This window comes from Sus scrofa, chromosome 2 (genome assembly GCF_054392235.1).
Source record: "Sus scrofa isolate SSC_HxYL_T2T_F1_AM1 chromosome 2, Sscrofa_HxYL_maternal_Yorkshire_Landrace_v2.0, whole genome shotgun sequence".
Classification (NCBI taxonomy): Eukaryota; Metazoa; Chordata; class Mammalia; order Artiodactyla; family Suidae; genus Sus; species Sus scrofa.
The window spans coordinates 41,015,562-41,042,070 of record NC_139384.1 but is presented as its reverse complement, the minus strand read 5'-3'; the positions used below and the strand labels follow the sequence as shown (position 1 = coordinate 41,042,070).

The 26,509-nt window shown below is 38.6% G+C and overlaps 1 protein-coding gene across 4 annotated transcripts in view; it reads left to right on the top strand.

Annotated features, from left to right (window-relative positions):
• NELL1 (neural EGFL like 1) overlaps positions 1-26,509 on the top strand; it is a 945,951-nt gene that overhangs the window by 859,770 nt on the left and 59,672 nt on the right. For 2 of the 4 annotated variants that reach the window (XM_021085297.2, XM_085011743.1), the window contains one exon: positions 11,552-11,692. The exons of the other annotated variants lie outside the window; for them this stretch is intronic. In XM_021085297.2, the coding sequence (XP_020940956.1) occupies positions 11,552-11,692 (141 nt within the window). The remainder of the gene's footprint in view (positions 1-11,551; positions 11,693-26,509) is intronic. 4 annotated transcript variants of the gene reach the window in all.

Below are 26,509 nucleotides of genomic sequence, written 5' to 3'. Positions count from 1 at the left end.
CCATGGGAGTGGCCCTAGAAAAGGCAAAAAGACAAAAAAAAAAAAAAAAAAGTCACTTATAGGGTAGGAGGCATGAAATGAAATTGCATACAGAATATGTGGACACTAATGCAACCAGGCCAGAGTTGAAGAATTTTGAGAAATAAAGAATTGTTATGTGAAGTGAGGTCAGATTATTGGCTCTTTGAATGCCTGGTGGGAGGTTTTTACAGTAATGATCATTTGTAAGTACTAGAGGAGCTGAATATAATAAAGTTACAGAATCATAGAAATTTCCAGACTGGTAGTGAATATGATCTAATTCAATGTTTTTTTTTTAATTATTACAGTGTGCATAGCAGTGATTAGATCTGTGCTACACAAATGTATAACTTCTCAATGGTTCCTCAAGGCAGGTCCATCTGGAGATTCACCTGGTCTGCCTAAAAAGACCTCCATGGAAGCCTAGTGCTCTGTTGAGTACTAGTTGAAAAACACTGATGTAGTTTAATCTTTGCTTTTTATGAAAATACAAGAATTAATGTATTGCATTGGAAAGTGACTTACCCAAGCCGAATTAGTGATCACGTGCCAGACTGTCTAGTGTTATTGTAATTAAAACTTTCTGAGCAATTAGTTTTGGCAATATAAGCCTCCTATTTCTGTGTATTGGAGAAGATATTATTGGAAATACCAGCCAGGAGATACTGCACTCATTCAAGTCTGAGAAAATAAGGAACTGGAGTATGGTGTTGGCAAAAGATCCAAAGAATGGATGCAAAGACGGTTTTTAAACCATGTCAAAGGAAGAATTTCTAGTGCATCTTTTTCCCTTCCTCTTTTTTCATCCAGCAAATATTCCTTCTGTGCCCACTGAGTTCAAGTTCTTATTCTCTGTTCTTATCACTTCATGGGCTTACAAGCTAGTTAGGAGAAGATAGAAAACAAACGAGGTATGCATTAAAAATATAAATTATGTTAGAAATAAATATAAAGGATAAAACTGTGGTGAGAGAGAGGATGAGGAATATTTGAGCTGAGGTGAGTGGAAATAGTTCTAATTTTAGATGCAGTGGCCAATCAAAGGCTTGCTGAGAACATGGATATTTGAATACAGACTTGGAGGTTGAGAGATTAAGCCATGGAGATGTCTGAGAGAACATTCTATTAGAGGAACAGCATATGCAGACAAATATGCAATGGCTGGAGCATGCCTGGTATGCCTGAGGAATAGCAGGGAAGTCTGTGTAACTAACCGTCCTGGTCAATGTAAGGAAAAGGGACAGTGATGAACTCAAAGAGATGAGAGTAAGTACATCTTGTGAAATTTGTAAGCCATTATAAGAACTTTTACCTTTTATTTATTGATTGTGATGAATGAAAACTAGGACAAAGCACTGGGGAGGAAAATGAGTTTGATACGTAGAAAGACATATGGTATGTAACATTTGGGGTGGAATGAATTTGAAATGAAGGGACCTCAGAGATGAGCTAATTCAGAAGCTGTAGTAAATGTGTATATAAGCTTTTTTTAAGAGGTTAGTTTAAAGAGATGTAGATCAGAAAATCTCCAGAATAGAGAGGAGAATCTGAAGTGGGCATACTTTGGTTCTTTGTAGAATTTAGAGATTAAAAATAGTCAAACAAAAAGAAAAACTTTAGATATAAACATAGAAAATTACAACCAGGAAGAGACTGATTCGCTTGTGCCAAGGCCATTGGAAAAAAAAGAGAGAGAGAGAGAAATAGAGACCTACAAAAGACAGAGAAGAACCACATCACCAATGCCATTGACACCTTTATTCATAACAAGCATCTTTCAGTTTAATGGACCAAAACGAGTTGCTAATCAGGACTTACAAAGAATAAACAGTAATAATGATGTCACCATACATTTTGTGTAGCAGTTAATTGATTTCCAGAGCTTGTTCATACCTTATTGAAGCTTTGTTTGTGAGGCAGACAAAACATTATTTTTTGTTATTGCAAACTGGTTAATGAAGAAACTGAAGTACAAAGAGATCATTTAAACCTTATAGCACCACTCACCTGGTTAGTAGCAGATGAAGATGTAAGCCCAACACCCAGGTCTCACCCTCCCCCCATATGATGTTAAAGCTGGAAAAGGACTGAAGTGTGCTCAGCACAGTCCTTTCCTTTTACATGTAAGGAATGGAAGCCTGAAGGCTTGGACAGTCTTGCATGGACACATAGCTCCTCCATGACTTAGTGGGGATTAGGAATTATTAGAGAACGGTAATGATTGCAGGCCAAGGGAGTGCCTGCCTTGCTCGGTAGAGTAGCTTTCCATTGATCTCCTCAGTCCTTAAAGCAAGCGTGTGAGCTTGGTCATCTCATCCTCTAAGAGACAAGGAAACTGAAGCTGAAAAAAGAGAAATAACCTGTGTCTTTTAGCTAGGAAGCCACAGAGTCAGGATTCAAACTGAGTGCATCTGACTACAAAGCTTTGTCTCATTTACATATTATTGATTCTTGGTTTTCAGCCCCAAATGACTCCTTTAGCCTCCTACATAATTTTGATTGATGCTGAAGTTTTTTTTTTCCTTGTTTGCTGATTTTTGTTCCTGTGTTTTGAGATAATGCCTGCACAATTCTGACCTGACCACAGTCTTTCCACTTAATAGGAAGGGGGGGAGTCTATCAAAACCATTAGGAAATGTTGGTGATAGCAATAATGCAGCCCCCAAACTATGTAATGGCTCCATAAGATAGAAACATATTTCTGCGCACATAAATAGTCCCTGAAAGTTTCAGGTCTGTGGAAGGGCTCTGTGCTATCTAGTCATACAGAAGCCAAGTGTACAAAGGCTCTGCCATTTTCTTCAACATGTGGCTTCCAAGTTTCTCAGTGTGTTGGCTTCCAGTGTGCAGGTGAAAATAGCATGGAGGTTCATGTGAGACATTTTTATGAGCCATATTAGGGTTTCATTATTTTTAGCTTTAGAACTAGAGCTTAGTAACATAGCCTCACCCATCTGAAAGGAAATATGCTCAGGAAACACCCTTTGGGCCCAAGAAGAAAAAAATGTAAGAGCTAGCCTGTTTCTACAATAGAGCCACTCTTATTTTTTTTTAAATTGAAGTTTAGTTGGTTTACAATGTTGTGTTAGTTTCTGGTCTATTGCAAAGTGACTCAGTGTGTCTACTCAAACACACACATGTGTGTATATTCTTTTTTAGATTCTTTTCTATTATTGTATTACAAGATATTGACTGTAATTCCCTGTGCTTACAGTAGACCCTTGTTGGTCATCTATTTTATATATAGTACTATCTGTTGATCTTGAGTCCCTGATTTATCCCTCCCCCTAACTTTCCCTTTTGATAACCATAAGTTCGTTTTCTGTATCTGTGAGTCTGTTTCTGTTTCGTAAATAAGTTCATTTGTATCATTTTTTAGATTCCACATATGAGTGATATCATATGATATGTGTCTCTCTCTCTCTGACTTCACTTAATGTAATAATCTCTGGTCCATTTGTATTGCTGCAAATGAGATTCTCTAGTTCCATCCATGTTGCTGCAAATGACATTATGTCATTCTTTCTTATGGCTGAGTAGTTCCAAATATATATACTACATCTTTATCCATTCATCTGTTGATAAACACTTAGTTTGGTTCCATATCTTGGCAATTGCAAATAGTGCTACTGTGAACATATGGGTGCTTGTATCTTTCTGAATTATAGTTTTGCTGAAATATATGCCCAAAAGTTGGAGTATAGGACAATATGGTAATTCTATTTTTATGTTTTTTAAGGAAACTACATACTGTTCTCCATAGTGGCTGCACCAATATACATTCCCACCAACAGTGTAGGAGAGTTCCCTTTTCTGATACCCTCTCCTGCAGTTATTTTCTGTGGGCTTTTTTTTTTTCAGTGAGGGTATTTTTTATTTGCTTTTATTTTTTCTGGTAAGGAAAAGGTTTTAATCTATAAAAATATTGATTCACTAGGTTGTACAGGAAATTATTATAATATTATGTCAACTATGCTTCAATTTTTTTTCTTATTTTCCCACTGTACAGCAAGGGGATCAAGTTATCCTTACATGTATGCATTACAATTACATTTTTTTCCCCACCCTTTGTTCTGTTGCAACATGAGTATCTAGACAAAGGTCTCAATGCTACTCAGCAGGATCTCCTTGTAAATCTATTCTAAGTTGTGTCTGATAAACTCAAGCTCCTGATCCCTCCCACTCCCTCCCCCTCCCATCAGGCAGCCACAAGTCTCTTCTCCAAGTCCATGATTTTCTTTTCTGAGGAGATGTTCATTTGTGCTGGATACTAGATTCCAGTTATAAGTGATATCATATGGTCCTTGTCTTTGTCTTTCTGGGTCATTTCACTCAGTATGAGATTCTCTAGTTCCATCCATGTTGCTGCAAATGGCATTATGTCATCCTTTTTTATGGCTGAGTAGTATTCCATTGTGTATATATACAACATCTTCCGAATCCAATCATCTGTCGATGGACATTTGGGTTGTTTCCATGTCCTGGCTATTGTGAATAGTGCTGCAATGAACATGTGGGTGCATGTGTCTCTTTTAAGTAGAGTTTTGTCTGGATAGATGCCCAAGAGTGGGATTGCGGGGTCATATGGAAGTTCTATGTATAGATTTCTAAGGTATCTCCAAACTGTTCTCCATAGTGGCTGTACCAATTTACATTCCTCTGTGGGCTTTTTGATGATGGCCATTGACTGGCCATCAGTGATACTTCATTGTAGTTTTGATTTCCATTTCCACAGAGACTCTCTCTTTCATTTATTAATCTTTTTAGTCTCCCTCAAATACTCTGATGCATGCTATATTCAGTAAAATCCTAGAACTCAGTAAATACTAGCTAATAATCAGGTTTGAGTTTACTGTACTTATGGTGCTTTATTGCATTGCTTCTGTTTCTTTAAATTCATGTACTGTTTTTTGGGGAAGAGATAATCCAGTTTTTGTGGGGTGTATGTTATGTGTGTGTGTGTGTGTGTGTGTGTGTGTGTGTGTGTGTGTTCATAGAATCTATTCCTGAATGTTTTTCAATATTAAAATTATCTTAAAATACAAATAAACATTTTTTATGGTCATATCCATGGCATATGAATGTTCCCAAGCCAGTAATTAAATCTTAGCCATAGATGTGATCCAATCTGCAGCTGTAGCAATGCCAGGCCCTTTAACCCATTGCATTGGTCTAGAGATTGAACCCACCCCTCTTGCAGTGACCCAAGGCACTATAGTCAGATTCTTAATCTACTGTACCACAGCAGGAACTCCCAAATGAACATTTTTTTTTAGTATAGTTGATTTACAGTGTTGTGACAATTTCTGCTATACAGCAAAGTGACCCAGTCACTCACACACACACACACACACACACACACATATTATTTTTCTCATAGTATCTTACATCATGTTCTGCCCCAAGAAGTTGAATGTATTTCCCTGTTCTGTACAGTAGGACCTCGTTGCTTATCCATTGTAAAATAAATCACAGCAAGCAACTTCTTGTTGATCCTCCTCCTAGAATAATGACAGTAAAAACAAAACTAAGCTGATGGGACCTAGTTAAGCTTTTGCACAGCAAAGGACAGCAAAGAAAACCATTAAACAACAAAAAGAAAGACAAGCCACAAAATGGGAGAAAAGCATTGCAAATGATGCAACCAACAAGGGCCTAATCTCCAAAATATACAAACATCTCATACAACCCAACAACAAAAAAACAAACAGCCCAATTGAAAAATGGACTGAAGGCCTAAATAGACATTTCTCCAAAGAAGACATATGGATGGCCACTAGGCACATGAAAAAAATGCTCGAAATCACTAATTAGTAGAGAAATGTAAATCAAATGAACATTTTTCAAGATCTTGAAACCATCTCTTCATCCTAACCAGTTTCCTGACTGCAAATTAATATTGATTTTTTTCTATTTTCTGTTTTTTAAGCAGTAGTATAGCGTCCAAAGTTAATATCCTATATTAGGATAAATAATAGACTTTGCTTGAGTCATCTTTTTGTTCATCATCTCTATGACGTTTGATGTTATTATCCCTAACATACAGGTGAGAAAACAAAGATGTGGAAAAATCTAAACAATGTATTAGTGTGTTGGGGAGCACGAGTTTGAAGTCATGTTTGTGTCCAGAGCCACTGTTCTCAATCATGGTTATGTTTACATTCCAGTTGCTTTGATAGACTCTAAATGTCTGGAGTATATGGCCTTCTCTTTTCATCTCTTTATCACAGGGTGGAATACAGCTTCATACATGTAAGCTCAATAAACTTCCATTGAATGAACAAAAGCATCACAAGTTTTTCTCATGACTTCATCTCCTGCTCTATAAATCCTTAGAGAAGATGTACTTCAGCTGTAACTGGGGCCAATACTTTGCTGTCAACTTTTTAAATGATTTTTTTCCCATTATAGCTGGTTTACAGTGTTCTGTTGGTTTTCTACTATACAGCAAGGTAACCCAGTCACACATACATATATGCATTCTCTTTCTCACATTATCATGCTCCAATATAAGTGAATAGCAATAATTTCCAATGCTGTACAGCAGGATCTCATCACTTATCCATTCCAAAGGCAATACTTTGCATCTATTAACCCCAAATTCCCAATCCATCCCACTACCCTGCTTCCCCTCCCCCTCAGCAACCACAAGTCTATTCTCCAAGTCCTTGATTTTCTTTTCTGTGGAAAGGTTCATTTGTGCCATATATTCGATTCCAGATATAAGTGATATATGGTATTTGTCTTTCTCTTTCTGACTTACTTCACTTAGTATGAGAGTCTCTAGTTTCATTCACGTTGCTGCAAATGGCATTGTCATTCTTTTTTATGGCTGAGTAGTATTCCATTGTGTATACATATCACATCTTCTTAATCCATTCAGCTGTTGATAGACATTTAAGTTGTTTCCATGTCTTGGCTATTTTTCCCATTTTATGTTCTTGCTTCCTTTGTCAAAGATTAATTGACCATAGGTGTCTGGGTTTGTTTCTGGGTTCTCTATTCTGTTCCATTGGTCTGTATGTCTATTTTGGTTCCAGTACCACACTGTCTTCATTACTGTGGCTTTGTCATAGTGTCTGAAGTCTGGGAGAGATATGCCTCCTGCTTGGTTTTTGTTCCTCAGAATTGCTTTGGCAGTTCTTGGTCTTTTTTGGTTCCATATAGATTTTTGAGTTTTTTGTTCTAGTTCAGTGAAAAATGTTGTGGGTAATTTGATAGGGATTGCATTGAATCTGTAGATTGCTTTGGGTAGTGTGGCCATTTTTTTACAATATTAATTTTTCCAGCCCAGGAGCATGGAATATCTTTCTATTTCTTTGAATCCTCTTTAATTTCCTTGATTAATGTTTTATAGTTCTCAGCATATAAGTCTTTACCTTGGTGTCAAGTTTAATCAGTTCATGTGAAATATAAAAGAATCTCCTTGGAAATAAGCATTGAGAACCACTTTACTGATTTTGTAAATTTTCAAATAGCAAATCTGAGCAAGAGAAGATCAGATGAAGGAAGAAATTCATCCAACTGAAGAAAGTAGAACTTTGCAGGTTGCTTCTGATAGCACATTCACTGTACATTCAACTAGGAGTAAACGTGTTAGAACACATCCAGTGAACAAACGTTGGGTCATCATCTGTTTCTCATCCCTAGTGAAACACTCAAGGTACAGGTAGAATTCTTACCTGAAGGCAGCTTTAACTGTATCTTTTTGTTTCCTGTTGTGCCACCTTAAAATCTCTAAAATTTAGACTCAGAAGCAAAGTCTTGAACAAAAACTACATGATGTCTTTTAGAGATAACTAAGATATAAATTTTAAACTAACCCAATACTATTTACTTTTATGAATTGTATCTTTGTGACTTGAAAACAGCAGGATCTCTTTTAGTACCTGGGAATTTCCTTTACAGCACTCTTTGATTGTTCCTTATGTTCATTCCATTGTCATTTATTTTTTTCATTCATTCCCATATACTTTTATTGGACACTTTCACATTGCCTGACATTCACTTATTATCACAAGACATGTAAACCTAAGATGTTTTCTCTCTCCTTGGGAAATCTGCATTTGAGTTATGGATACACAAGGGAAATGCCACTGTGCTTATAGCTATGTATGTATATCCTGAATCACTAGTGGAGGGAGGACCTCTGTTTGGAGGAGTTGGAGAAGGTTATGTCAGTTGGGGTTTGAAGGATGAATGTGCATTGTATACCTCTTCCTCTTAAGCAACAGCTCCTGGATGTCAGGAATCATGTCACCTTCGCCTTTGAATCTGCCACAACATAGATATCATCCTTGACACTTATTTTCAGCTCAGTAAATATTTAAAGAATTGAATAAATGCACTATCTTGGTGTAAATCTTCCTTTCTCCATTTGTCAATGTCATGATGTGATAGAGCAGTGACAAATACGTGTTCTAGCTCATTCTGAACCTAGTTTCACCACTTGTTAGCTGTGTGACCTGGGCTATCGTGTAAGACACAGAAATGAATACTAAAGTTTCCACTCTCAGGAATCCCCGAACTGCTCTTGTTTCCTCTGCCACATTTTCAGGTCTGTGCTGGATTAGACTGAGATTTAAACAAAATCCTAGGATTTGTAACAGGAAGGAAAAATGATGTTTATGTTTGTCAGTTTCCTTTGGAATGGATGATACCGTGTGATGCAGCTGAGCACATCAGAATTCTTTGAGACAGGGAGCTGGATTCCATAGTGAACTCACAGAGACCCCATTCCCAGAACATCTGTCTTGTGTGTTTGCCTCTAGCAAGTGCTGACTGGGAGAAACAAATCTCTTAAGACCAAGGCAGCCACAACCCATTTATATTTTTTAAGTATCACTGAAAAGCTTCCAAGTGTTTTCTGTATTTCTGTTTGTGGTGGTGGCTTTTAATTCTACTGTAACTACACAAAAGAAATACCCAGTTTTATGAACATGGTGAAAATATGAGCACCTCTCAAGTGCAGCCTGGTTGCATGTAAAGTGAAAATTTGGACTTTAATTACAGACCTTGCCCACAAAATATAACCTGTGCTGCCTTGTTTGCAGGTGCTGGTCTGATGAGCCCTGGTTATTCCCAGTGAGTCCCCAGAATCTGCTGTGGGCAGTGTAGCTCTAAGCAAGGATGCCTGTACTACTTTTCTCCTTTTCAGGACAAGCCTGGGATTCCATAGCATCTCTAGGGCAGTTGAAGATGCATAATTGTCTGGTTGTCTTCATTTGCTGTAAGAGTCCCCGTGCTACACAGATAACTTCTATCCTGATGAATCAAGGAAACTTGGACTAGTCTCTTATTTCATTTGGGAAATAAAAATGTCTGTGAATTGAAAAAAAAAATGCAGAGTTCCCATTGTGGCTCAGCAGATTAAGTACCTGACATCATCTCTGGGAGGGTGTGGGTTTGATCCCCAGCTGACACATAAATCACAGATGTGGCTTCCATCATGCATTCCTGTGGCTGTGGTGTAGGCTGGCCAGCTGTAACTCCAATTCGGCCCCTAGCCAGGTAACTTCTATATGCTGCAAGTTGCAGCTGTAAAAAAAGAAGAATGATGAAAAAAAAAAAAAAGAAAATGATATTTGCACATCATTCACTACTCCTGATCTTTTAGGAATTGCCTATTGAATTGAGAGCCAGAGGAATTGTTTGTAAGATGGCCAAGCTATTTATTCTCCAAACTGAGTTGGTTTTGAGAGTGAAAGGGGAAGTGGGTATCAATGAGACCAACCAGGATACATGATTGTTTTGGTTATTTGAGAAGCTTTTACTTGTGTATTCCCTGGTTTCCTGAAAAACTAACTGTGGCTAGATGGTTGTTACCTAATTGCTATTAGTCTAGAAGTCACGGGGTCTGCAAGGATCATGACAGCATTTCTGGAAGATTTGGGAATAGATTTCTGAGGGAGAATTTGTTGCTGCTTGGTTACAGGAGTTATCTTTCAATGGTTAGATTTTCTCTGAAAATCAGTCTTCTCGTTCTATCTGTTCGCCTTGGTAACCACACTGATTTCCTAACTTAGGGCCAGTCCTTCCTCTCTGTGAGACATGGTCTCAGGTAACTTTTCTGTTTCAATTTTTGAAAGTTTTAGTAATCCACAGTGTGTCCCACTGAACCACATGCCTATAACATTTCAGAAATGGCAACATAGCTGTTGAAAATTTATTTTGTGGAGGTTTGTAATAAATGCACCCACAACCAGACTGCAGTAGCTGAAGGAGCCATAGAAGCAATAGGCCCTGAGGGCTGACTGTACTTAGAAACCTGAGGGATGCCACATTTCAAAGGACTGTATGAACTGAATGGCACAGCTGTAAAAGAAGAAGATGGCACTTGGCAGAAAATGGCCAAGATGGAATTGCCCAGAATAAAGAGTTGCACTTTTTTCTCTTTGCTCGGCTAGAATGCCATGAGAGGAGTGGCAGGTTTCAGACTGTGTTCATTGCTCAGTGCACATCCCAGGACTAACAGGTGATTGCCCCTGAGCTGATGTCTACAGCAGGGCACTGCTGAACAGGACGCTAAAGTGTGTTGTATCCATTATGTATTATAACCCAGGATTAATTAAATTTCTATTCATATAAGGCTGGATAGTGCAGGTATTTCCAGGAGAACTAGGGGAAGATTCCCAGCCAGCAATGGCTATCTTCCAAGAATAATTATCCAGAGATCCTGTAAGATGAACTGAGCCTGGCATGACAATGGACAGCTCATCTTTCTGCAGTGGTGTCACCTTCCTTCAGCTCAGAGCAAGCCCTTGGGCTATAGAATATGTGTGCTATCCAGGCATTGGTTGATTCTGAGAAGCAAGATTTACACCAAATAAAGCCCAGAAGACTTCCTTTCATCAGGAAGGACTGAAGAATGAGGAGTTCCAATTGACTATCATAAATCAAGTCCTTTAGTGAATCAGCAGTTTTAAAAGAATTAGAACTGTGGTTCCTAAACTTGTTCCCCAAAACATCAGTTTCACAAGATATTATCCAAAGAAAAAGCATTCTTCAGCCAAATAAATTTGGGAAACAGGACATAATATAATTCTCCTCTTTTAATCTTTTCAGAGCATACAAATATAAGTCTCTGAGACTAAAATCTAAAAAAAAATTAGTTTTAACACTCTTTAACCTGGAGTTCCCCGAACTTATTTATTCACAGGTATTTTCAGAGAACACAAAATAGTATCTTGAATTACTATTTTGGAATCACTGAATAAGAGAAAAGTCATATGCTCTGAATAACAAAACTGTGCCAAACATCCTGTTTTGTGATTCAGAAGTTAACATGGCATTTGCAGTAGGGGATGTCTTCATGACCATCAGCTCTCATTCATTGATTAATATATGAGAAAGTATCAAAAAAATCCCATCATGAATAAAGATGGGATTCAGTTCTTCCTGCAACTTTCATTTTAGGTGCCTATCTGGTTTTAATTGATGTGTTGACATGCACATGTTTTAGGTGTTTATTGAAGGGTTAGTGTCAAAAGAAATTAATGTCCTGGTGGGCTTGTGTTTTTCTCTGAGGCAGATATTGATGAATGTACAGAGGGGATCATTGAGTGCCACAACCATTCCCGCTGCGTTAACCTGCCAGGGTGGTACCACTGTGAGTGCAGAAGCGGTTTCCATGACGATGGGACCTATTCACTGTCCGGGGAGTCCTGTATTGGTAAGCAGCTTCCAGTCATGCCCTCCATCCATCTGGACCTTTGTAGGAGGGGTGGTCTGCTTTGGTAGTCTGTTCAGTAGCCGGTGTTAAAATATGGCCCCTCACTGGTTAAATTCATCAGTTTTCCAATTTCTTCCCTCTCCAATTCAAGGATCAGGCCAGGGATTATGCACTGTAGGGTTTTAGAACTCTTATATGGAAACTGGGGCACTCAGCGGACAAAGCCTAGGTCTGTATACTGTGGCTTTCTGAAGGAAACCGTGATGATTTGCTGGAATTTTTAACAGTTTGAGATGTAACTGTGGGAGAGAGGGAATAATGCTGGACATATAAAATTGAGTTTAAATCTCAGCTCTTGTACCACAAAAGTCACTGCACCTCTCTGAGCCTTCGTCTGTGCATAAATACACATGTGGATAGTGATACACATATATTGTTAGGTTTAAATGGGATACTGTATATTTAAAAATTATAAGATTTGAATTGATGCACAAATAGGATAGAGTTGAATTAACCTTATTACTGTTGCTATTACCACTGCCATCATCTTTGCAAGATCTCCTTTAATCACTTTCCTGCTTGTGGTTCTGTTAACTGCTGAACGGAGGGAGTTAACAGATGGGGTTCTTCACCTTCAAGACCTCATACCTTTCATGAAATCCAAACAGCTGATCAAAAATGCAATTGTTTCCAGGGGAGCCTTCGCCAATCCAGTTATTTCATGTCATGTTGTGGACTCAGCTGAATTCTTAATGCTGATTTGGAAAGACCCTGAGGGCAAGCATTCTGACCATGGGTCTTTGAAGTTCAGAGTGCTGAATTACAAAATGGGAATTTAGTTTTGAAAATTTGTTGTCTCTGCTCACCACGGATCTGTTTTTTTTGTTTGTTTGTTTGTTTGTTTTTTTGTTTTTTTTCCCTAAATGTTGCTGCTGAGAACCAATCCATGTTTTTATAGCTTTCCCCGTGAGGTTGCTCAGAAGCAAAGATGAATTAGGGAATAGTAGGCCCATAACATTAATTGTCCATTGCAATCTTGGCATTGCTGTTAAAGGCAAGATGGGTAGTTGTTAGAGGCATGGACCCTTGAACTAGACTCCCTGCAGTCAAATTCCAGTTCTGCCATTACTAAGTAGGTTACCTTGGGCAAGGTCTCCTCTAGGATGCACCTCAGCTATCTCATCTGTAAGATGGAAATCTTTGTATCTAGTTTATATGAGTGTTGCGAGAATTAATTAACATCTGTTGAATGACCAATAAATGTTAGGTATTATTGTCAAAGATGTTCCTTCATATTTAGCATTCTAGTTCATACTCTATGTTCCTTTTATTGTTAAAATGATGATTTGTAACCTCAGCAAGAGGTTTGTATTTATCCTGAGTCTTCATATACTTCCTTTACATGCAACCAGGAACTTCTGCATTTATGCAGCTCGGAGTAAATAATGTTGCATGAGTAGGAATAGACTAAATGGCTATTGTTGGAGACAGAAAGATAGAATATTGATATATGGGATATTATGTTTGGGGGATAAAAGTAAACATTTCATTTTTTAAAATTGTATTTGATATCAGTAAATGGGACACTCTTAGCTTTATGTGCATTAAAAACCTAGTTGCTCCAAGTTGATAACTGCCTGGACCCGTCAGGGTGTCACACACTTCTCTGCTTTTGGATGTGCTGTCCCCTCTGGCTAGAAAATAACAGAGCTCTGAGTCAAAGATGGCCCTTTCTTTTTCTTGATCATATTGATTCACATATGAATTTCTGTCCATTTTCCTAACTTCAGTTCATGTTTCACCAGGCCTCCATGAAGCATTACTTGATGTCTTCATAGGAGTTTTCATTCCTCTCCTCTGATAGCTTTTGAGCTTTTACCCCTGTGTATGTTCCTATAGCTTCACTTTTTATACCATCTCTCAGTTTATTTGCTCTGCAACTAGGCTGTGAGCAGGAAATGGGCTGTATTCTATTATTTCTCCAGTGAGACCTTTTGGTAGTTGGTGTTCAATCAATTAGAAAATGCAACTGCATTCTTTGAAAGGGGACATCTTGCTCCCAGGCACATAGCTGGTTTGGTACAAGTTGAGACTCAAGCCAAGGTCAAGGGTGATTACATCCCAGATGTCAGGGACAGTCCCACGTGATGCCTGTTGTTCTGGTGTAATTATCAGTAGTGCCCTGTCACTGTCATAAATATCCCTGTTAGGATGATAGCTGTCACAGTCACCTCACCTGCTGATTCTGTGTGCTGAGTGATGCCATGCCTTGGGGAACTGAAGCTCTGTACTGCCCCCCGGGAGTGCACTTTCTTCATCCACAAGCTGATTCCTGCTTGGCACGGGAAAAAGATGAACCGGACTCCTTGTTAAGGAACTAGGGTTGGTTTTACTGGTAACATTTTAAATTTGGATAATTGTTCATCTGAATTCCCTTTTATTTCCACACTTAAAAATAGTATTATAAATGGGTCTTAATAAGAACAGAAACCTGACCGCTGTTGAGATTTTCCTTTGGTAGTTGAGAGCACTGTTGGTTCAGAATATTTCTTGGTATGATATGCATATAAATCTGATCATGTTGCTTTCCTGTTACATCCTACTAATTCCTTCCCATTAAATGTAACTAGAGATTCTCATTCTAAGTGAAGTATACAGAAAGAGAAGACAAATACCATATGATATCATTTATATGTGGAATCTAAAATGTGGCACAAATGAACCTATCTATAGAACAGAAACATACTCACAGACATGGAGAGCAGACTTGTGGTTACCAAGGGGGAGCTGGTGGGGAGAAATGGGAGAGACTGGGAGTTTGGGATTTGTAGATGCAAACTATTACCTTTAGAATGGACAAACAATGAGGTCCTACTGAGGGAACTATATTTAGTCTCTTGGGATAGATCATGGTGGAAGAGAATATAAGAAAGGATAATATAAGAAAGTCATATATGTATGACTGGGTCACTTTACAGTGGAAATCGGCGTAACACTGTAAATCAACTATACTTTAATAAAAAATAACATAAAATAAATTTATAGCTTATTTTCATGGCTTTGTGTGCTTTAGGTGACATTGCCTCTGCCTACTTATCAGATTTATTTCCTATATATATTAGCGTTTCTGATCTTTTCATGCCTTGAACATGACTGAACTCATCCAGTTTCAGGGCCTTTGCCTTTGCTGTTTTGTTTGTCTGGAACACTCATCAGCAGTATACTTGGGTGGTTGTCTTTTTTTTTTTTTGTTGAAGTGTAGTTGATTTACTGTATTGTTACTTTCATGTGTATAACATACTGATTCATTTTTTTGTAGATTATATTCCTTTTTATAATATTATTTTTATTTTTTAAATGATTTTTATTTTTTCCATCATAGCTGGTTTACAGTGTTCCATCAGTTTTCTACTATACAGCAAAGTGACCCAGTCACACATACATATATACATTCTTTTTCTCATATGATCATGCTCCATCATAAGTGACTAGATATAACTTCCATGGCTATACCGCAGGATCTCATTGCTTATAGTTTGCATCTACGAACCCCAAATTTGCAGTCCATCCCACTCCCTCCTCCTCCACTTGGCAACCACAAGTCTATTCTCTAAGTCCATGAGTTTCTTTTCTGTGGAAAGGTTCATTCGTGCCATATATTCGATTCCAAATATAAGTGATATCATATGGTATTTGTCTTTCTGACTTACTTCACTCAGTATAAGAGTCTCTAGTTCTATGCATGTTGCTGCAAATGGCATTATTTTTTTTAATGGCTGAGTAGTATTCTATTGTGTATATATACCACATCTTCTTAATCCATTCATCTGTTTATGGACATTTAGGTTGTTTCCATGTCTTGGCTACGTAGGCTATTACAAGGTATTGGGTATAATTCCCTGTGTTATACAGTAAACCCTTACTATGTATTTTATGTGCAATTGTTTATATTTATTAATCCCATACTCTTAATTTGCCCTTCTCCACCACCCCTTCCCATTTCATGACTATAAGCTTATTTTCTATCTGTGGGTCTGTTTCTGTTTTGTATATAGATTCATTTGTATTATTTTTTAGATTCAATAGATAAGTGATATCATATAGTATTTATCTTTCACTGACTTGTTTCACTTAGTACAATAGTTTCTAGGTCCATCCATGTTGCTGCAAATACATTATTTTATTCTTTTTTATGGCTGAGTAATATTCCACTATATATATAAATATATATGTATCACATTTTCTTAAGCCAGTCACTTGTCGATGGGCCCTTAGGTTCCTAGTATGACTTGGCTATTGCAGGTAGTATTGCTATGAACATTAGGGTGCATGTATATTTTCAAATTAGAGTTTTCATTTTTGAGTGGGATTGCTGGATCATATGGCAACTATTTTTAGTTTTTTAAGAAACCTCCATACTGTTTTCCATAGTGGCTGCACAAATATATATTCCCACCAACTGTGTAGGAGGATTCTTTTTTCCACACACTCACCAGCACTTATTATTTGTAGACTTCTTTTTTCATTTAATTCTTAGCTTGAATGCCACTTTTTTGAGGAGACTCTCCCTGACCATTTTATCTAAAGTAGTCACTTCACTATATCACTCTCTTTCATATCTTTTATAGCAATTTTTTATTTTCAAGTTTATTGTCTGCACATATATTTGTAATTGTTTTCTGCCACAAATGTACAGATTCCCTCTGCAGGGACCTTGTCTATGTTTTCACCTTGTACACACACACATTTCATCATTGTGTACACACAGTGTAGGCACAAAGTAGGCATTCAATACATCTATGAATAATGACTGAAGGAATGGATCATCAAATCAGGTCAAATATATCAGGTCAAATATATTTTCTATTTGGTTTAATACAACTAGTTGCACAGATTACAGGGAGTCACATGTTAAATATCACAAAATCATGTGAGTCTTTTGTTTCAGAAAAAAAATCTTTATTAAAAATGGCCATTACACCAGTACTGTGTTAAGCCTTATGGGAATATGGGTAGGAAGAAGATAAGATCTCTGTTCTTAAAGGATTTATAACTTGAAATATTCTGAAGCATAATAACATATCTTAATGGCACTGAAAATTAGCACATAAAATAAGCCCTAAATAACTTCAGCTGCTAATGCTTACATTTAAAAGAAATAGCATCTAAAACAATCTTTTAAAAAAAATTTAAGTGTTTTAGCAACATGCACTCGGCTATGCTTTTTTCCCCAGACAGTAGCAGGCACAGCATATGTTGGAATATAAATGTGGCACTTTAGGCTTTTAGGGGAATAGTCACATGTCATCCATGCCATTTTTTGTTAGATGAGGTTAACACCTGCTCTATTGACTTCATCAGTTACTGTAAGCATCGGATGTTGCTAATGTCATGAAGAACAGCACCTGTGCAAGATTTACTATTGCCTCTTTTTCCTAAATTACTAGCATTGAAGAAATCACTGAAGAAATATGATTGAAGAAATGACTAATCTAGGTATTGTAGAGACAAACAGCATCGCCCTTCTTGAGTTTATGAGAGTTTCTCCCTCCCTCTCTCTCATTTGCTTGTGTGACTTTATGATTCCAGGAGAGATGGGCACACAAAAATTTGCTGGCTGGTATTTGTAGAAGGTGATGGGGTGCATTGTTACTGTTGGGTCTGATGCACTCTGCTTGGACACGGTGATGGGAGACAGTGATTCTCAGCTTTAACATAGGAGTTGTGAGCAGCTGCTTTTTCATTCAGGCATAGTTGTCTGGGTCATTAAGAAATAAGAACAAACTTATAACAATGCCATGTAGGTGTTCCTGTTGTGGATCAGTGGAAACGAACACAACCAGTATCCATGAAGAAGCATGATCAATCCCTGGCCTCGCTCAGTGGGTTAAAGGATCCAGCATTGCCATGAGCTGTGGAGTAGGTTGCAGATGCATCTCAAATCTGGCATTGTTGTGGCTGTGGCTGGCAGCTGTAGCTCCATTTTGACCCCTAGCCTGGGAACTTCCATATGCTACCAGTGTGGCCCTACAAAGCAAAAAACAAAACAAGAACAAAAAAAAACCCTTCAAAAAATAAAACAATGCCATGTATGAAGAGCTGGATTTTACACTTTATTTCTTTTTATGGCCACGCCTGTAGCATATGGAAGTTCTCAGGCTAGGGGTCACATCAGAGCTGCAGCTGAGGCCTATGCCACAGCTCTGGCAACACTAGGTCTGAGCCATATCTGTGACCTACCCAATGGCTTACAGCAATGCTGGACCCTTAACCCACTATGCAAGATGAGGGATTGAAACTGCATCCTCATAGAGACAGCACTGGGTCCTTAACCCACTGAGCTACAATGGGAACTCCTAGACTTTACATATTTTTATAATGAGATACAAATTCCCTTGGAGGTTGATCTGTCTCCATGATCTTGTTCTGCCCTTGGATCTTTATTTTCCTCTGCTACTTCTCATCCTCCACATGGCCCCGTAAGCCTCAAATATTTCTTCTACTCTTTCTAAACCCTGCACTCTTTCCACTATTCCTTTGCTTGACTCTTTCCCTGACCATCCCTCTATCCCCATTTCAACTTGTAGAAATCCTGATGAAGTTTTATTCCTTAAACCAGCGATTCTCCTATTTATTTCACAGTAAATTCACCTGAGTAACTTTTAAAATCTACTTATACTGGAGCATCACACCCTGGAGATTCAGATTCAGTTTGTTTGTTATGGGATAGAGGGGGGATCATTTTTTAAGTCTAAAAATGATTGGAAAGAATATTAAATTAACATAGAGAACCACTGTCATAGTTCTCTAACAATAAAACAATGCTTTCCTCTTCTATGTCCTCACAGCCATGTGTTTGCACCTGTTATGTGGAACTTACCTGATTAGGTGTGTTGTCTTCATTAGTTCTTTGTAGCCTACAATATATTTGAGGTCTTTTGTTATATTTTATAGGTTTATATTGGATTAACTTGTTTTGGTCATGCATTCTTGTCTATTCAAAAAGGATTTTCAAATCCCGGTAAACTGTTTTGTTGATGAAGATGGACTCAGGGATGACATATGGGAAGTGCCACCTCTGGGTCCCCCATTATTGCCTCCGCTAGGAGGCTCGGTTGTGTGAAGCATGTTCCCAGACTCTGGAGTCTGCTCTCTGGTCACGTAAATAACCCAGTGAAGATTCACTTGTCATAGCGGCTGTAGCAACTGGCGTTAATAAAGCAACGTAAAACAATCAGAAAGATTCCATTGGAATCTCTTGGGAAGAAGATTTCCCTTGTAATTGATTGAGGTGCCAATGGATTGAAATGGTCAAAGAATGATTTGGTTCTTCCTATTTCTCACAGGAATGGAGATTAAAAGGGCCAGAAGCTGCAGCTGCTCCTTGTGAAAAACCTCACTGAGGGAACAGAGGGTTTTGAAACCTTAGCAGGTGACACTGTGATAAAGGAGAGGCAGGTTTCCAGGACGTATAGGATTGTTGGGCTTCAGATTCCAGCTGGACCACTTTCTAGATAAGCTGCATTTGGCCAACTATTTAACCTCTCTAAACTTTAGTTTCCTCAACATACAATGATAAAAATAGTATTTGCTGGTAGAATTTTGTAATATCCGTGTTCTTATATTCAAAAATCCTAGTAACCATAGATGATAATAGCCAGCATTTAACTTCCTTTTACCTAAATCTCTCATCTGTCAAATGAAGCCAGCAACAGGAATACTAATATGAGCTAACAATTATTGAGAGCTTACCCTGTGCCAGGCATCGAGCAATTTACAAAAATGCCAACCTCATTAGTTGCTGGAGTAACGTGTGAGGATCGGATAAGCTAACATAGGAAAAACCCATTCAGCATGTATGTTTTAAGTGCTCAATAAATGTGAGCCATTATCATGAACTGAACACCTACACTATATGCCGGACACTGGGCCAGAGAATTTCATGCATTACCTCATTTAGTTCTGCCAACTCTCATAGGAGGAAAGTCTTTCTATCATGACCATTTTATTTATTATTATTATTATTTTTGTCTTTTGTCTTTTGAGGGCTACACCCATAGCATATGGAGGTTCCCAGGCTAGGGGTCTAATTGGAGCTGTTGCTGCCAGCCAATGCCAGATCCAAGCCTTGTCTGCGACCTACACCACAGCTCACAGCAACGTCGGATCCTTAACCCACTGAGCAAGGCCAGGGATCGAACTCACAACCTCATGGTTCCTAGTCAGATTTGTTTCCACTGTGCCAAGACAGGAACTCCTATTATGACCATTTCAATGATGAGGGAGATAAGTTCCAAAGGATTAAGATAAATTACCCCAAATTCCACAGCCAATAAATGGCACACAGAGGCTATAATCCAGAGGCTTTCTATCCCAACCTTCTGGTTTTAGTATATTAACATTGTAAGGCTGTCTGGAAGGGAGTGGACCTATCATGAGTCCACAGATAGAAAAGATGTGAAAAGGAGCAGCTGGAGGTCAGTGAGATGAAGCAAAGAGAGAATGAGAGAATATGAGTGAGACCCAGATAGAGAGTTGCTGTATTTTGTCTGCATCAAGAGCACTGGTAAATTGTTTTATCCAAGGGACTCAAGGGCTGTGTTTTGGTGCCATCCTACTAGACCAGTGGCAGAAAGTCAAGTAGCAGGTCCTTTGACAATGAGAGCATCTTAGCCTTGACAGTAGAATCACCTGACTATCCACTGACATCATTTCCTTTTCTGCATTTTTGATGGTGAGTGAATCCAGAGTAGAAAATGAGAGGGCGGGGTGGGGAATAAAAAGTATAAGAAATGGTAGTAAGTAGATTTTTAACTAATTAAATTTATTCTTTCATTCATTCATTTATTCTGTCTCTTAAAAAATTAATTCATATATACAAAGAATACACATTCCATAGTTATTAAAATTAAAATACTTGAAAAATAAGAAAAATGTATTAACCATGAGAATTAACAAATACATATGAATATCCTGATGAGCAGAGCAAAAAGGGAAACATGAGTTTTAAGAATTATTCTCATCTGAAAGGAGGTTGTATAAAGGGTCTTTTAAAAAAAGGCTCAAATATGCTTTTATTCTGTTGCAGAGCAGAAATATGCCAGGGTGGTAAAAGCATTTTTACAGACAAGAGTATTTTGAGCTAAGAAAGTTTAAGAGACAGAGGCACACACACTGGTCTTGAATGTTCCTTGGGTTTTCTCTCTGCCAAATCATAAAACACACCCATGCATAAATTATCTCCAGTGAGACAGCCCCTGCTCCCCTAACCCTCCTTGATAATATTTAATGAGGTCTCATTAACTTCACAATTGATATTTGTTGCCAAAGAAATTTAGATTTGTTTTTCAGCCACATAATAAATTATCTATTATTGAAGAGACTTCCGAAAGGCAGATGCACGGAGCTGTTTCAATAGCTTTGTGAATCTAACCAGCAGTGATATAATGTGGGGGGCGGGGGTGGTCCGGGGACTGAGAGGGCCTCAGTTGCATGGCACAAAATTGCCATGTTCAAATAGAGAGAGACCAAAGAGAGATGCGACCTGGCTATGGAACAGGTCTGGAAAAGGATTGAAATAGCCTGGATACATGGTGGAGAAGATAAGAACTTTTCCCAGCATCTAATGGGGATGATATCCTGGGTCCCCAGAAAGGACTTCACAGTGGATATTAACACACCGTTGTGATGTTCAGTCAGGTGAGAACTGTGTCCCATCAGACCCTCTGTGAGTTTCCTGCTCTCCTTCAAGTCCTGCCACATGTATAAAAACCTAGACCTGTTTAGCCGTAGGATACGGTGGACATATTTTGGGGACTTCTCAAGGTGGGCAAATATACCTCCTCCATTCTAGGGATAAACATTTCAAAAAAAATTTTCACAAAATGATGTCAAAATCAAACTAAATGCAGGCAGGAACCTAAAGTCCACTGGCCGCCCTCAGCCTATCTGGACTGATACAGCAGGCTATGTACTGTTATCCACTCCAGCTCTGGAACTAAACCCAGATGTTTCAGGTTGTTATTCTAACAGAACCTCAAAACAACTAAAAGGGCCCACTAAGCCATCCCTGGCCCTGATTTGTATCTTTCCAGTGATAGTTTTTGCATTGTTTACACACTTTCCTAATGGATGCTGTGACCAGCCATGGAGCAGATAAAACAGCTTGGATCCAGGACTTGAAGCAGTGCATAGAGTATGGACAGCAGGGGGCATCAACAGTAATCCAAGTAAAGACCAGCAATCCTAGAGACTATGAAGAGGAAAAAAACCAGAAAACTATTGGAGAAACAGCTCTTCACAAGGATTGTGATGTTGTTATAATTGTTATCATGATTATGTTCACAAAAACAAGCCTGCTATGGTCTTAGCACTAAACTAGGTGATATGAAGGATGCAGAGAATTCACCCTGTAGCAACATTAAAACACCAAGTTGGAGACAAAAATCAACATCCATGAAACAAACAGTCACTTTCTGATACAGGTTATCATTTTATAATTAAGTGTAAAATTATATGGTCAACACTATAAAATAAGTAGATAATTGGGGAGGAGATTGATCAGGAAGGATCAAAGAACAGTCATACCAGATAGCCTTGATAAAGAGACTTGAAGGATGGCAGGGTTTGTGTGGTCTCTAGGTATAAAAATAGTAATGCATGTTAATAATAGCAAAGATTAATTGATTACTTCATTTCTATTCACTATTCTAAGAGCTCAACATTTCCCAATTCATTTTATCCTGAAGACAACTCCATCATGTGGGAATTTTGATAATCACTGCTTGATGGACAAAGAAACTGAGGCATAGGGAGTTCCCCTTTTGGTGCAGCAAAAATGAATCTGACTAGAATTCATGAGGATGTGGGTTCGATCCCTGGCCTTGCTCAGTGGGTTGAGCATCTGGCATTGCTGTGAATTGTGGTGTAGGACACAGATGTGGCTAGGCTCCTGCATGGCTGTGGCTGTGGCTATGGCTGGCAGGTATAGTTCCAATTTGACCTCTAGCCTGGGAACTTCCATATGCTGTGAGTATGGCCCTAAAAAGCAAAAAAAAAAAAAAAAAAAAAAAAAAGAGAGAGAGAGAGAAGAAAAGAAACTGAGGCAGAGGCATATAGAGGTTCCAACAGCTGGCCATGATCATCCAGCTATTAACTGGTAGATTTCTACTTCTAGAGAGTATTTATAAACATCCTAAGAAATGTGTCCATGTTTAATATCTTTGAAATATTAAGCAACAAGAATAGTGCTTTCTTTATTGCCCACTAAAGTCTTGCTGTAAAAAATGGTACTATAAAACCCTTATTTTTATTTATTGCATGCCAACTGTGCATCATTTCACTTTGAAATACCCCTGGTGAGAGAGGTAGCAAATGAGGAGAAATACATCAAGCAGCACAGCCCTGTGTTAAAGAGCCCATGGTCCTTCTACTCCCTCAACGTCCTTGTCAATTGTGTATTAATTGCAGATAATGTGTGAAAGGATTCAGGTAAAGTATGTGCAGCGATCATTCTTCAGATAATTGCCTCATTTTCACCTTCACTGTGCGCTCCTACACACACACACACACACCTTGTATGAAGTCCATAATTATAATAAAGCTTAGTTTACCTTAAGTGTGTGTACAGAAGGAATTACGGTTCTACTCCTTCCCAGTGAATTCTGGGGGTCATCACATATCTGAAAAAAAGAGACAGCGAAGGCCATCTAAGAGGTCACCTGAGTGTATCCGTCACCAGTATGTTCCCCTGCTGAGAGGGGGCCTCCAGGCTATGGAAACGTCTAATGTTGCCACATGATGTCAGGTCACAGTCATGCAGATCCAAAGCTATGAGTCAAGGAGGCAAGCCTATCTGTCAGGATGGAGCTGGCTGGCTCTCAGCTCAGCCACTGAGGTGCGGCTCTTTGTTGTCTCCTGTCCCCAGGTGGCCTTGAACTGAGAAGCACAGCTCTGCTTTGTGGGCCTATATTTTTGACTAGAGCCTGGTCTTTGCCCAGCAAAAGAGAGCAAGAACAAAGTGGTTTTGACTAATTGAAACTTTTTATTTTCCTGCTGTTGGCATCAGTGGTTAAAACCCAACTGGGGTGATAGCCTCCAACAGAGTGTTTATCAAAATCTGGGCCTTAGGGCACTGATGTTGGGGTTATTTTTCAGCAAATGTTCTACTAGTAAATATATTTGGGACATTCTAAATGAAATAGATTTTAGGTGGTTTATCAACTGTATGGCTTTACAGAGCCTTTAATAGTATATTGAGAGTGTCCAGAATTTATTGGCTTTAACCCCCCCCCCCTTTTTTTTCCTCCCAAGCATCCTGTGCATTTGGCACTTTGCAGAATATACTAACTGAAAACTCAAGGATGAATATAACCTGCTAACAATTTCTAGAAAACCTTATTTGTTCAGTTCTTTGAATAATGAGCTGCTGAAAAGAGAATTTTTTTCAGTTCCTCAACAAAATGTTATTGAGCAAAATACCTGCCCCTTAACTACCAGCAATATTTTTATATTTTCTAAAAATTTTGCTGTAAGGAAATCGTTTGAATATATGACATTTGACTGTCGCATTCTTTTTTCCTATGTAAATCACTCAACTCTACTGTCCTATATTTAGTGATTTTTCTAAAAGCTTATAGGGGTATAACTGCTTTGGTCCTAAGCAAAATGGTCCCAGTCCTTATGTTTTTGACAAATATATTTCTCCTTTGAATAGGTATTTTGTCTCCTTTGCACCAGCCTAATCTGTAACTTTTTATTTATTTATTTGTTTTTGGTTTTTGGTTTTTGTTTTTTTAGGGACACACCTGCAGCATATGGAGGTTCCCAGACTAGGGGTATAATTGGAGCTACAGCTGTGGGCCTACACCACAGCAACACAGGATCTGAGCCACATCTGCGACCTATACCACAGGTCACAGAAGCGCCGGATCCTTAATCCACTGAGCGAGGCCAGGGATCAAACCTGCAACCTCATGGTTTCTAGTCAGATTCGTTTCCACTGTACCACAATGGGAACTCCCAGTAACTTTTTAATATATAAAAGATTGCTCGTCTTTCCACAGTGGTAAATGAAAACTTGGTAATTTGATGTCTGAGGCCATAGCAACTGGCCAGTTGCCCCTTTAGGTTCCAGAAAATGTGAAGAGGGATGATCAGTCCTGTGTTGTATGAGTCAGCCCAGTGGTAGTTCTGAGGAAAGGCAGTGCATCAGGATGGGAGCTGTGAGGAAGGCTTTATTGGGTGCAAGGGGGGTGTAGTGGCTGGAACGGGAGAAGTAACAGTTCTGTGATACACAAAGAAAAAGACTGGTATTGGTCTCTAAAATACTTTGCAGTGCAAGTATGGTTTTCTTTAAGGTCTTCTCCTTCATTGTGAACTTGGCATTTTTGAAAAGATAGAACAACAATAGGAGCATTTTGATTTTCTCCTGCACATGATCTTGAAGCTAACACCATGAAAAATCTTCTTCAAGGGTTTTAAATGACTTTTTTTTTTTTTTTTTGCTTTCTTCCTAAAGTGTTAGTCCCACACGAGTGATAATAAAATGAGCAGGGGTATTCCTAAAAATAGTTTAACATTCCATCCTGTGAACTCAGTTTCATGTAGTTTAGGGCAGAGGTTCTAGAAGTGTGATCCTCAGACCAGTACCATCAGTATTATCTGGTTGTTAGTGATGCAGATTCTTTATCCCACCCCAGACCTACTGAATCAGCAAATCTGGGGTGGGCCAGGTGAACTGTTTTTTAACATGTCCCCTCTCATTGTTTCTGATGCTCATTCAAGTTTGAAAACCATCTTATGGGGAATTTCACTGAGGGGGGTAGGGCACAAATGCCCAGAAACTATATGTGATCAAAAGATTGTATGCATCCCTCTTTGGGAAGGAGCAGAGCCATGTTTTTCACTGGGATCTCAGAGTGACACTGACCCTAACATCGCAGACTCAACCGTGGTAAAAACCACTGCTAAAACATCAGGATCCACTCTAACTTCTCAGTGTTTTCTACCTGAGGATCTACAATTCAGTCTGAGGGGGATTTACCTGCCTTCCTTTCTCAGTTTCTGAGAGCTGCCTGGAATTGAATTCCATGTAGTTGTCAGTTTCCTGCTTCTTGAAGTGTAATGTGAGCAATTTTCATTACAGAAACTTCTGCTTGAATGTCTTAGAGCCAAAGATCATATCTATGCTGCAACTCAGAGATCGGCATCTACAACTTCTTTAAAATGAATATTAGATTTTTTACGTCTGAGGTCGCTTGTGCTGCTGTGAAATATTTACCTGTGGGTTTATGAACAGAGAATTTTAAGCTGTTATACTCCAACCCAGTAAAGCATTGTCAGCATAAGCTCCTTCAGGGAGCATGTACTGAGAGGGTCTGCTCTGTTCCAGTCTTTGTGTTAAGTTTCAGTCTTTGTGTTAAGGCACACAGTCTAAAATGGGGAGAGAGCAGGTGGGCAGGCAGCTAAATACATAAATATTAAAAAAAAAAGAACACATCAAAAGGTTTATTTCAGTTAAAAGTCCCTTGTAGGTCTGGATGAATGTCCTCTATGATATTGCTCAGCAGTACACACTAACAGAATCTCTACCCATGATGCAGCTGTACCATCTAGATCATGGGAGTTCTTTGCTCTAACAGGAGGGAAAGCACTAGAGAGTCTCGATGAAATTATTTGACATGAAAATGACACACATTGTGTTTGCTTATAAGACACTAGCCCAGTCTGAATGGATGAGTACAGACCAGTATAATCCTCTATGTATTCAGAAGAAGTCATAAACCGTCTCTATCGCATTCCCAAACAATAAAAAGC